Source organism: Lagopus muta, chromosome 22 (assembly GCF_023343835.1).
Source record: "Lagopus muta isolate bLagMut1 chromosome 22, bLagMut1 primary, whole genome shotgun sequence".
Taxonomy (NCBI): Eukaryota; Metazoa; Chordata; class Aves; order Galliformes; family Phasianidae; genus Lagopus; species Lagopus muta.
The window spans coordinates 2,070,430-2,084,140 of record NC_064454.1 but is presented as its reverse complement, the minus strand read 5'-3'; the positions used below and the strand labels follow the sequence as shown (position 1 = coordinate 2,084,140).

Sequence of the window (13,711 nt, the reverse complement as noted above, 5' to 3'; positions counted from 1 at the left end):
AAAACCGTGGCAGAAAAGTCTATCAAGGGTTGTTAAGGATGACGAGTTGGATGCAGCCCTTGGCTCGGGATAGCAGTGAGCCCTTGGTGCCACTCACTGCAGTTCATCAGCACTTTTCCTGAGCTTAACAGGAGGCAAGACAAGTCTCGTGCCTGCCACAGGGATGCATTTGTTCACCAAGAGATGAAAACCAAACTGACAACGTGGCAATCACCATGACAACATCAGAGTTACCCCAAAAATAAAGAAAGAGCCCAGTAACTATGGCAACACCTGCGTGACCAAAACCACACCATTAACCACAAGGTCTTACCATTGTTTGCAGATGGCATCAGCACCGTGGTGCCAGGACCAATGCATCTGAAGCCCTCATAACTTTGAAAGATTTCACCCTGCTGGAACACTTCTCTTGACTGACATCCCAGTGGGTTTGGCACAGGGGATGGAGCTGGCTTGCTGGGTGCTGGAGCTTGGCTTCCCAAATGGGTTTTCTGCCATGTGCAGCCCCCAAACCCCTTGTCACAGCTGTGGCTTCTCAGCAGAGCCCTGTGATGGAGGAACGTGTGTCTGCACCCACCTCCTCCTTATTCCATTTCAACCTGTGCACTGACAGGAGACAGGTGGCTGGGAAGGGACTGCAGTGGGATGGATCGCTGGGGAGTTGAGCTGCTTTGGTGTCAGTCCTCTGGGAAACCAGACTGCATGCTCCTTCCAGTGAGCAAACACTCTTATTTGCTTCATTTCTCACCAAGAACCACAGAACAGACTGAGAGCTGCCAAGAAAATAATAAAGCCCGTGAAGTGCTGCTGTGCAGAGGAGCACTCGTTGGTGCAAGTATGGGAAGCAGCTCCTCCAGCACTGGCATAGCAGCAGCCAGCTTTGGGTCCTGGATCTCCAAACCACAGCATCTCCTCCCAGGGAGCTCATCATCACCTTGGCATCTTCTACAGCACCTCTGCACACCTGCTCTGGCTCTTATTTCAGTCCCTGTACTTCAAATCCTTGTCTCCTGTATACATGCTGAATTGGAAACGGGCAAATAGAGCATCCCCAGAGGCAGGGAGAGGAACAGGAGCTACTTGCAGCCACCAGAGCTGTCTTGGGCCATCCCTGTGCTCAGCACCCTCCTCTGTCAGGCAGGCAGAGCCAGGTAAATCTTTGCAATCATTTGCTCTCTTTGAGCTTTGAAGGCAGAATGCCTAATCATGGCCAAAATCGGGTAAGAGCTGCTGCTGCAAATTACACAGCACCACAGGTAATTTCTGATTAGCTCACTCTTCCTCTCGTGATGCATCCTCAGTTTCCATAGCAGCTAAGTCCTAAGTAAAATGGAAACATCTGGTTCAAGCACAGGTAAAGATTCCCTGGGGAAAGAAACCTGCAGGATGGCAGCAAACAGCGAAAATAACCCCTGTGAAAGTGAGAGGCACTGGGAGCTGGAGCCTGGTTAGGAGAGGATGGATGGGTGCAGGGGAGGAAGGCAGCGAGGGGCAGGGAGTGGGAGAGGAGGGTCCTGGGGGCAGGAGGGATGCAGGATGGAGAAACGTATCTTCCAGAGGCTCCTGTCAAGAGAGCAGCCTGAGATGGCACTGACTGTGCTTGCTCTCTGCTGGGGCCATGAGGAAGGATGGGTCTGGCCCAGCAGCTTGTACAGTGCAAAGAGCAAAATCCAACTGCCCAAAAGCAGTGAGGAGAGGATTTTGAAGTCATACAGCCCCCAATGGGTGTGTATGGGAATTCACTTCCCAGCACTCCCACCCACACAGTTCTGCTCAGGGTTTGCTTTCCAATTAACGAGGCTACCAATTAATGCTCTGTGTGTTTTCTTGTTGCTTTGCACCATTTCCAGCCCCTCTCTGATGCAACGTGTGAGGTTCCCTGGGGGGGCTCTCAGCACGCAGCCCTGTGCCACACGCAGCCACCTGCTGTGGCAGCCCCAGCACTCCCAATGCACAGCACAACCCCAACCTGGTAACCACCACCAGTCCTCCACGTAAGAAAAAAACCCACATTATTCCTCTCCCAAGCCACCAGGCCGGATAATTCCCTAATAAAACCCTCCTGCATCCAGTTACATCTTTTCAGTGCACATCATCTTCTTTACTCAACTTCAGCAACAGGCGAAGCAGCCAGCAGCACCTCCCAGCCCGTTTTGGGGTATTTTGGGCGACGTTTGACTCTTACCTTTGGGTGAGATGTGTCTCCAGGTGATTGTGGGGTCTGGCCTTCCTGTGGCTATGCAGGTGAGGCTGACGTTGCCGCCTTCATTGATGGAGATGTCAGAAGAGATCTCGATAATTTTCGGCGACACTGCAGCGACACAAAGAAGGAAACACCATCATAACCATACAGCTCTCTCACTGACGTGGTCTGATTTTTGGGTGGTGCTGTGTGAAGCCAGGAGTTGGACTCAACGATCCCTATGCTCCCTTCCAACTCAATACTCTACAATTCTGTGCCTTAATTCCGCCACCCCAGTGCAACACGAGGCCCTGAGCGCACACATGGCATGGGGCCAGACCCAAAGAGGGGACATAAAAAAGAAAGGGGCTGACGATGGGAAACAGACGGGGAGCAAACGGGGCATTCCCCACCCAGCTGCTGCTCCCAAGGACCCCGTCCCTTGTTGTCCCCATCCCAGCTGCTGCACACACACTGCAATGTCTGCAATGGCCTTGCACGCATTGCCTCTGCTGTGCAGGTAAGTAATTTATTGATCCGTAAAGCACTCCAAGACGCTCTGGAAGGGATTATGTCATGCCAGTGCCGTGCAATAAAATAAGAAATGATGGATTTTTTGTGAACATGAGGGTGATTTAGGGTTTGTAGTTGGAAGTGTAGTTAAAGTACATTTTAAGTGGAAATCAAGGTGGGTAATGAATTATTCCCTGTTTTGAAGGGCTTCTGGGAGTTCATTTTTTTGCTGCTCTGGGCATGACGGCTAATCTGATAATCATGCATCGAATCAGGAGGTCCCAGAATGGGGCTCTGGGCAGGACAGCGGCTGTGAAGGCATCACCAAAGGAAATATTAAAATTCATCAGTGTCATTAAGCCCAGCATGAGGGCACACATCTCCTGGGATGGCCGGCTGGGAGATGCTCTGCCAACAGCCGTGTAGTCCACGGAGATTCAATTAATGACAAAGTGCTACAAGTAGGGAGGACGGAAAGCTCCCACAACGGAGCTTTCAGAATCACACGGGCCATGGGGGTTTGATACTGAAGGGATGAGCAGTGCTGGAGCCAAAGGCCCAGGGAGGTGAGGGATCGCCTTCCCTGGGGGTGTTCCACAACCATGGAGATGCGGCCCTGAGGGATGTGGGCAGTGTTGGTGGGAGCTGGACGGTTGGACTGGATGATCTCAGAGGTCTTTTCCAACTATAATGACTGTAGGATTCTAAGGACTGACTGCAGCTGTCGGTCCCGCACAGTGATGCTATCTGCCATCTCCCATGCAATGCACACCGTACCAAGGAGGAACCTTGGCAATGTTTTTTAATTAATGGATTCGCATCACTCATATTTGGCTTGTTTTGCTGAGCTCACGGAGACTGGCAAACAGCAAATTCAGCCTTTGCATTTGTGATGCCGGTGCCGCGCACAGGGATTTGCATCCACACGGGTGACGGATAGAAATCTGCAATCAAATTAAATGACCAGATTCTAAAACATAATCAAAACAAATCGAACTTTGGTTTCCACTTCTTCTGAAAATGCATCCTGAAGGGCATTGCTTCCTCCTCCTCCCCAGCAGAGCAGCACCAGTGCTCCTGCAGTGTTTCATGCTGCTGGGGATGGGAAAGGGAGGTGAAATGATGGCTTTGGCCATGCAATGGGAGAATCTGCAGCACAACAAGTGCAAATGCAGCTTTTGGGAATGGCCCTCGGTCGGTCGGTCTCCAGCAATGCACTGCAGCCTGCCTGGGATGAGGTGAGGGCTGGGGAGCAGGAGAGCGACAGCGTCAGCAAAGTCTTTAGGAACCACTTAAATTAAAAGCGGTAGGATTTAACGCGACAGTTATTGTATGCTAATTAAACGTTTGAATAATTAACCACGCGCACTCTGTAAAATGCCTTTCTTGAGACTTAGCAGGTACGTCGTCAGGCTTTTACTACACTAGAGAGGGAAACTTCAATAAATAAGTGATCGCAAGTATATATTTAACATTATTTAACGGCCGCCGGTGCTGCCGTTCCCTCCACTCAAAGCTTTCCCCATCAGTCGGCACTGCTGCAGCACTGGGGCAGAGGAGAAATTCCTTCTGCTGAGCGCGGGACGCAGATGGAGCTGCGCCCCAATGGGAATGAATAAATAAATAAAGCTAAATAAATGCCGGCTTCCCAGGCGGGAACCTCTCCTTGCGGGCAGTCCTTTTGTGTTCAGCATCTCTCCTGCTCAGAAGTGATTAAACATGGCAGTGTTGGCCAAGCTGCTCCAGTGACACAGTGCAGATTTCCCCAGAGACCGGCTGGTGTTTCATCGATCTGAATTCTGCTTTCCCCCCCCTCCCCCCTTTTTTTCTTGCCACAGTGATGGGAAAGGTCTCAGCACAGTGCTGAACTGCAGACCCAGAGCTCGGCTGGACTTGCATGCACGGAGTCCCAGGGACAGAAAGCAGCGTGCTTAAATATTTAACCAAGCCATATGGCACGTTACACGCTCAGGGTGTTCAGTCAGGTGATAGATGCCTGTGCAGCTCCAAGCATATGCACTTGCCTACACAGATGTACTCCCCAACTTGTGCTGTGTGCGCACGCACCCTCCTGGCCCTGGCACAGGATGAACCTCCCAGCATCCATCCCAGAGCCAACACAGGTGCAAACGCCCCCTGCACGCACCCTGCAGCAGCCAAACGCAGTGCTGTGCACAGATGCTGAGTCCCTGCACCGCATCCAGCTTGTCCCTATTGACACACACAGCCCAGGGCCTGGAGCAAGCTCACCACCAGATCCAGGGGAAGGAGACCAGCATGAGCCTGCAAGGGTGCCTGCAATGAGGAACTGCGTTTTTTGGCTCAGCCACCTACATCCTGACCAAGATAGGAGATGGGGCTGCAGCATCTCTGCCTGCTATCTGTGCATGGGGTATTGCTGGAGAGTGCAGAGCCCCAGCAATGCCCATGCCAGCAGCCTGCCAGCAAGACGGGCTCTGCTGGTAAGGCTTGCTTCCCCCTCATAAAACATGCAAACCTCCATCCTCCAGCATGAGCAACATCTGTTCCAGATCAAAGGCAACAGCAAAGAACATCTATAAAAGCATCTTGAAGCAAGAAAAAGAGGGAGACTCAGACTTGTGTTCTGCAGGCGATCTGTGATGTGCACTGGCAGCTTCCTGAGCATCAGGCTGCCACAGCTCGTGCCTTTAATAACAGACACTTTCCACTGTTACCCACAGACTTCTCCGTGTTTTACAGCACACTGCTAGCAGGGCCCTGCTGCTGGGAGCCCCAGCCCTGCTCACTGCACTGCCAAGCATCACATCGAGCCCACACTGCTGCACCAACAACTGAGGGACAGCAGGGCTGGCTGCGATGCGGTGCAGGGACCCCAACACCAAGTTAGAATCATAAAGGTTGGACAAGACCTCTCAGATCTCCAAGTCCAACCCCAAAACACCCCTCTGCCCACTGCCCACATCCCTCAGTGCCACATCCCCATGGTTATGGAACACCCCCATGGACAGTGACCTCACCACTCCCTGGGCAGCCGGGCAGTGCAGCATCACTCTTTCAGTTAATAACTGTTTCCTAAAATGTGCTTCTAAATCAGGTGCTGCTACTCTCACACAACCATAAGAGGAAAGCAGAGAGGGCATCACCCTTCCATAACACCAGCACAGCTCAGAGGCTGCACTGAGGAAGTAGTCCATGAAGTAGGAGGAACAGGAACCATCCCCAGAGGCAGAGAGAGAAACAGGAGCTACATGCAGCCACCAGAAATGTCCTGGGTCGTGCAGGCTTGTATATAAAAAACTTCCAATTTAGGGTGCAGACCCTACCCCAGGTTTGCACAATCCCTTGGCCCAGCTTCACCAAAGGGCTCAGCCCCCCTCCCCCAATCCCCCCGCACAAACCTGGCACTGGGAGAAGAGCCGGGAAACGAAGAGGACATACATAATGACCTTAATAAGCAATTAATAAATAACTAATGGCAATTGCTCGTTTTAAAGCAAGGCGTAATGAGATGTGTCATACAGCACTGAGATGTAACTAAATGATTTCCCGAGCAGATAATGCCTCCTATTGCAGCACAGCTCTCTGAGCTTGGAGGACACCAAATTTTTTACACCTGTCTCTGCAGCAGGTTATATGGCAAGGCATTGAAATAACTCAGAGGGGGAGGGGGGAGAAAGACGTTCCCAATCATTCATTAGTAAAGTATTTGTGAACGCTGATATAATTCACCGCATAAGCCGCAGGGCTGCTGCAGACAAACTTTATAGCTAAGTGCCAAAAGGGAGCCCAATCTGATTCCACTTACGACAGCATAAATCTGCGCTGCTCCTGCCGTCGTCAACAAGGGATGTGCCAGAATAAACACGGCACAAAAGCAGAGTCAGAGCTCAAGCATGACGACTTCTTTCTGACTCTGAGGTGGGTGCAGGTCGTCTGCCATCAGGCCAAGCAGCCTTAATGCTGGGTCGCCTGCTTTTGAGGCTCTGGAAGGATCCAGGTCTTTATTCTCCCATCTGCTCGACGAAAGGGAAAAACTAAGCCTCACATCTTGGGAAATAAAGCAAGAGCCTGCTTAGCATGGCTGTTAATAAATGGCTTCAGTGTACAGCCAGAATCCAGCTTTGAGAGACCCAATATCTGCTTTCACATTATGGTGCCCAAAGGAGGTTAGAATCATAGAATCATAGAATGGTTTGAGCTGGAAGGGACCTTAAAGGCCATCTGGTCCCACTCCGTGCATTGAACAGGGAGACCCACAGCTCCATCAGGAGCTCAGAGCCCCATCCCCTGATCCTGGGTGTCCGCAGGGATGGGGCATCCACCAAACTGCTGAACTGCACTGGACACTTCCTTCCCTAAAATGAACCTAATGGTGCAGACCTCCTTTATAAAGCCCTTCATGCTTCTCATGCAAACGAAAATGAAAAAAAGAAAAATGAAAGCTGTAAGAAAGAAGTTTTTACATTGTCAGCCATGAAGAGATGCAGCTGAAGAAAGACTGCTCGACAGATCAGCTCCCTGTCTAGACAGATCTCATTTTCGGCTCCACGCACACTTCACAGAGCTAGGATCTAGTTTTCAGCTTCTGCTTTTTGCCCCCAAGTCACCTGGGATTCCCCCTGCCAGACAAGCAACGCCTCATGAAAAGCAGAAAATTGAAGGATCTCAGAGCCTTGAGACACCCGGCGTCATCTTCCCAGCATCGCTGACACCTCTCATCACAGCACTGCACACAGCCACCTCCACGGCCATCAAACTGACAGGGACGTGGGGACACGTGGGGGCTGCAGGGTCCCCCGGGTGCTGCTGGAGGCTCCGTCGGACCCCTGGGAGATGTCACTGCACGGGGACGAGCGCGCCCGGCAAAGTTGGAACACGACGCCTCGCTAATACAAAGCTTGTCAAACCCATCACCTCCAAATGCTGAACGTCTTTATTAGATTCCTTTATCTCCCCCCGAGATCGGAGGGACACGACGAGACGATTCTCAGAGGAGATGTCATCATCCAGAAACTAATTAAAGGCTGTGCGGGAAGTCGGGCCACGCGCACTCTGGAGAACAAAACGCATTAGCAACTGGAGTCGAGAAAAATATTACAAGTGAACTTCAGATCAGAGAGGGAGAGCGAGGGACTTGACAATAACTCTCCTCTCTGTTTCTCCCCTGCTCGTCCTCGATAGCCGTCCCACAGCAGGGCTGAGAGCCTGGGAGCAGATCCTGCCTTGTGATGGATGCTGAAGGATGCTGGATCCGGGTAGTGCCTTGGGAGAAAATCATCACTTGGATTTGTGGAATTTCCCTTTTTTTTTTGGTTGGTAAAGCTGCTTGCTGCCTGTCGGTGAGCTGCAGGGGATGCTCGATGCCTGTGCCCTGCTCTGCATGGAGTAGTGATGGGCAAAAAACCAGGAAGACAGTGAAGAGAAAGGTGCACCAGAAATCTTACCATGATGCTCAGGAATGATAAGATAGTAAGATGCGATAGGATAGACAGAGCCTGGGGACACAGGAACCACAGGTGGAGAGATTTCTGCATGGGGACAGTCCTACTAACTACACCCTACATGCAACTGGGGCTCACGTCAACTGAGATGCACGTGCCATCCTGCTACAATCACAGAACAGCTTAGGTTGGAAGGGACATTAATGATCATCTAGTGGAAGTCAGCTCCTCTTCCCATAAGCAGCCCTGCATGCAGGTCCTGCAGCAGCCCCCCATGTGTTCCCCACTTCAGGATGGGCGCTATGTGAGTTGAGCCTGCTGAGCCAGCCCACACCACTTCCCTTGCAGAGAGGAACACAGGAACAAAGAGCTCCAACATCCTTCCCAAAGATAAATCAGATGCTCTAATGCAGCCCGCATCTCCAATGAATATAGGGCAGGTGTCTCTGAAGTGAAGTATTAGTTAAAGTGATGCTCTTTAAATTACATTTCGGCTATTTCAAGCAGACAGGTTGTGTGTGGGTTGCTTTTTTTTTTTTTTTTTTTTTTTTTTTTTATGATCTATCTAGAGGCTTAAAAAGACACAGAGAGAAATAAATCTCCCTTCCATTAGAAACACACTACGCTCTTGCATATTTGTTCTTATCTTCGCGCTCTCCTCCGCGCTCCCTCTCCCCCCGCTCAAGCACAAAATAAGTGTTTCTGATTACTCTTTCCACACCGACACTGATCTCATTGCAGGAGCCCAGGGATAGCTGCAATGGTCGCCTGATGCTCCCACCTCCACACTGCTTTCCTGTGGAGAGGAGAGAAAGCCCCAACTTTGGGCTGAGCTGCTGCTGCGCTCTAGCCGTATCTTCCCCTCTGTTTGTGTCCCTTTGGCCTCTTCCATCTACTTTCGTCCCTCCTGCCCTCTCTGAGACATCTTTCACTGTTCCAGGGGCTGTGCCAATGAGACACAAAAATACAGTGTGTTCCGTGGGGTCAGATGGAAGCAATCCTGAACCACACATCAGCCATAAACCTTGCTGGAGATACGCACGGCTGCCGTGTCCTCAAATCCCCCATCTGCCTGCAAAGCCTCGAGCTGTTCCTCCACACTGCCTGCAGCGGCTCTGCTTGCTGTTATTTTTCCTCCCCGTGCCTTGGCATCCCCAAATAATTGTTCTTCCTGTGCTTCCACCCCAAGCTCCATCAATTTCAGGAGCCTCCTCAATCCTCCTCAATCCCTTTCTTTTTGCTCGCGTTCAACTCCGGTGAAAAATAAATGGACTGGGCAGGGAGCACGGCCCCATTATCTTCTGATTAGGAGGTCTCGAGGCCAGCACTGCTACTGCTGACCAACCCCTCTGCTCGCCTGCTCATGAAGCAGGAGGTCAGCAGTGCCCGGCAGCCTCACGAGAGCCGTGGGCGAGGTGATTTATGCCTCCAGATGCCGCCGCTCCTCTTGTCTCCTGGGATCACATTGCTCAGCATGCGACCCGCCAGCGCATCCATCATCCATGCTGGGGCAGAGCTGCCATCCCACAGCCTCCCCGTTCCATCTTTCAGCACTTCTTTGCATAGCCTGGAGCTTGTGTTCCCTCCTTGGAGGCTGTGGGGGTCTCCATGCTTCCCTTGCTCGTCCCATGGAGCATCTCCAGTCTCGCACAACTTGAAGCCATTACCTTTCATCCTAGTTGCTGTGTGATGACCCACATCATGCAACCCACAGCTCCTCACCCCTTATCATCTCCTTGAAAGGGAGGTGCTAATGGTTAGCCCTCCAGGTTCAACGATGCTGGAGGACAGGATGGTCCCTGCTGCCTCAATTCGCTTTGATGTGCCTGGAGCTCAACACTGTGCTGCAGGTGCTCATTACCTGTGCACACCACCATGTTCATTTCTTGGGCTCTGCCAACGGTGTTGGCATTAACCCTACTGTCACAACACCCCCACGTGTTATGGGAGTACTATTATTACAGATGGGGAAACGAGACCCGAAGAGCAAACGGCCCAAAAGCGCCCATTAGGATTGATGCTCAACCAGCACCTGCTATCCTGCCAGGCTGTGCTGAGCACAGCAAGATATCCACACACGGAGCTGCGATTAAAATTTCATCAAGAAATTTCTACCCACAAATATGCAAAGTTGGACAGAGTTAAAAGCAAAGGCACCGGCAGGCAGGGACAGCGGCGTGCTCTGCGTGCATGGGGGCTGCTCTCGTTTTCCATGAGGAATGTGCCTTCATTTCCCATTTCTCCTCAGTGAAACCCTCCAGCCTTCATCCTGGCCACCCTCGCACCTCTGAGAAAGCCCTAAAAGCCACAGGGAGTTATCTTCCCCCAGAGCATCCTTTAATTTTCCTATTTGTCTTGCTAATGCCCAGCCTCACCGATGGCGCTGCGTATTCCCCCTGCGCTCGTGCTTTCCAAGGAAGGAAGGAATATTTTTACCCCTTCCTTCCTGCTCCTCCTTCCCCTCCATTTAATCATTTTGGAGGCTCTTTTTCCAGAATTTCCTTTCTTTCCTCTTCCTCTTTTCACTTCTAAAACCTGCGGTTCTCAGATTCAGAATCATCACTGTTTTTAACTTGGCTCGAGCCTCTTTAATTAAGTTACTTTCCATTATTTTTTATCTAGTCCATTTGTCTACATCCCCCTCGCCCTCCCCTATTCTTCCCTTCCTCCCCCAAGGCAGGCTGGGTACGAAATCTTACATTTCCATTTGGCTAACAATCACTTTGAATTTTTAAATGCTATTAAATTGGATCACACCGGTCACTGGACGGGAGTTGTCGAGCTGTGATATTTACTTGTGCCAGTCAAAGGGAAATGAAATTGCAGTGGAGCAGGGGGAGGTGGGGGGCAGCACAGATTTATTCTGCCCGCGGTGCTCACAAACAGCCACAATCCCTTTGGATTTTAGAGCGAGTTCAAAGGAAACTCTTACGCTCAGCCATGAATGTATTGTAATGTCTTTAATAAATCAATTACTTGTTGGCAGGGAAGTGTCACTGCATCTCCAATCCTTGTAATCACCTCCGCCTTGCTGTGTTTTAAGGGCTGAGGTGGAAGGGGAGCCTGGAGGAGGAGTGGGGTAAGGCAGAAAGAAAGGGGAAAAATAAAGAGAGAAAAACTTCCGCATCGTCTGGCCAAAAAAGAACCAAAAAACCAAAAAAAGAGAGAGAGAGCATGAGGAAAACACAATCTCACACATGCTGCACGTTACTTAGGGGCAGGATTTGTGCTCCTGCCTCCAGGAGGGTGCCGGTATTCCAATTTCACTAAAAGAGGCCTTTTTAGGCTGGAAAATTTGCTAAAAAGCAGGCGAGCGGGATTTGATTACAAAGCAGTGCTGGCCAAATCCAGCCCCTCCTCCTCTCTCTCTGCTGACAATATCCTCCCCTCCACAACAACAATAATCTGAGCACAAACAGACACGAAGCTTTTCAGAAAGTAATGAACTCCGGCTGGAGCCAAGGCAGGAAGGGTTTAATGTTTAGCTCAGAAAGCTTGGCGAGGCCATCAATTATATAGCCCTGCTGCTGAAGGAGCAAAAAATATTATTTCAGACAGACATGGCCCAGAAGAAAAGATAGAGAAGGAAAACACTGCAAGAAAGAATTAATTCCGTGAGAGAAGTGCTTGCAAAAGAGGAGTGGGATGAAAGCTGGAGCTCTCAGGATGAAGCAAGTAAGGGACTGCAGAGGGCATGGCATGGATAGACATCTCTATTGAGCCCAGGAAGAGTAAGGGGAGCCCACGGACATCCGTATGGGGCTGCCATCATCACCGCCTTGCCCCATGTTTGGATCCAGCTCCATCAACAGGGCCAGGAAACCCATATTTCAGGACTTGTATTTCACAGATTCATAGAAACACCAAGGTTGGAAGGGACCTCCAAGATGACCAAGTCTAACAGCGCACTCATTTCCACACGCATTTCCCAAAGGTCACACTTCCCCATCTTTTTTCAAGGCTCTTTCCTTTCTCGTTCCCCACTTGCCATTTTTCTTCCCATCTCCTTCTGTAAATCTTTCTTCCTCACTGCACCACCAGAACAGAAAAGCAGAAAAAAGAAAAAAAAAGCCAGCAGGACAAGAGCACACAGCTCCCAGCACGTGTCCCTCCAGTCCCCAATCTCATTTTCCAAGTTTCAGCCTCTCCAAAGCAAAAAAAGCCCCATTTCCCCCCCTTCACTCTCCCCTAGGCTCAGTGACCCCTCCAGCCCGTCCTTAAGCTCGCAGATATTTGTCGAGCTTTTCCAGCAGCTGTTCCCTTGGCCTCTCCTTTATCTCCAGCATTGTGTTCACATCTGCTTCCCACTCTGCCTCCTTTTCCCTGCCGCTGGGAGCCGGGTTTTAAATCACTGCTCAGCGCTCCGGCTGCCAGATGCGGATTTCATACTGCCCAGCATGCTCCGTTTGGATAGGTATCCAAAGGCCGTGTGCAAGCTCCTCTGCCTCTTTTTTTCTTTTCCCCTCCTCCCTTTTGGCCACAGAGCCAGCTTGGCTCAGGATCCATGTTCCGACACCTGGTTGTTGGCAGCCTGCAGCCCTGGCACCGATGCGCTGCGTGCAGCTCCGCGATAGGGATGGGGAGGGCAGTGCGACCCAGCCGGGCTATCAGGGATGTGCTGGTGGCCGTCCCTGCATGGGCTGGCAGCTGTCCCACCACTGTATCCCCACAGCTTCGCCTGGAGGTTTGGCTGAGCCCAGTTCTGGGATTTGTGAGCTAGCAAAGTGCAGCTCTGGACAGCATCGCGCAGGAGATGTGTTCAGGACAAGACATCGCCATCTGCAGCCACACTGCCTGCCTCTGAGTGTGGCAATTTTGGCAAAGCAATAAGCAAAAGCCTTGGGGAGCAAACAGACGGGGGCACACAGGAGGATGCCATGCTGCTGCCCGCGACAAAACTCCTCTTTTGGATTGCAGTCTGTCTGTGCTACCCAAACAAGCGAGGGCGGCACTGTATAACACACATCCTGACTTCCCCAAAACTCATCTGCCATTTTTTCATTGCCAGATCGCACCCTTGGCCCCCTGCACCCTGCACCCTGCACTATGGACCCCCACAGGTGCTGCCCTATGTGTGGCAATGGTGAAGGCAGCACCAAGCTGACCAAACCTGCTGCAACCAGAGTGCTGTTGCTGGACAGGCTCCGGGGGGACTGGCCATAAAATCAGCTCTAAAGGCCAAAAAGAAGAGCCAGATTAAAGTATCAACTCAGAATTTATGCTCGGGACTTAAGGTTTAATAATGCAACAGAAAATCAATATTTAATAAAGCAAATGATGGAGAAAAACAGTGAATGGGAGATGAGCTGCTGCTCCTGTTTTCAAACATGTGAGTCCCGGAGGAGCCGGGTTGGCAGGATGGATGTGACACCAGATTGCCACGCGAGCTGGCACGCAGGGCATGAGGTCCCACTGCTTCCAACTGCGGTGTCAAGGGGCTCGCAGGTCTTTTATTAAAGGACAAACAAGGAATTAGAGCGGTGGTCAGAGTCCAAATACCCATGGACAGCAACCAAATGCTGATGCGTGAGGGGAGCCAAGCAGCTGCCTTGCGGAGCGGGCCCAGATTTGCACTTGAGATGGAGAAATGTGG

At 51.1% G+C, this 13,711-nt stretch overlaps 1 protein-coding gene across 12 annotated transcripts in view; it reads right to left on the bottom strand.

The window, feature by feature from the left end:
* The window catches only part of LOC125703580 (protein CEPU-1), a 315,707-nt gene that overhangs the window by 23,711 nt on the left and 278,285 nt on the right, over positions 1 to 13,711 (bottom strand). For all 12 annotated transcript variants that reach the window (XM_048968235.1, XM_048968236.1, XM_048968233.1 and 9 more), the window contains one exon: positions 2,186 to 2,311. In XM_048968235.1, coding sequence (XP_048824192.1) covers positions 2,186 to 2,311 — 126 coding nt within the window. The remainder of the gene's footprint in view (positions 1 to 2,185; positions 2,312 to 13,711) is intronic.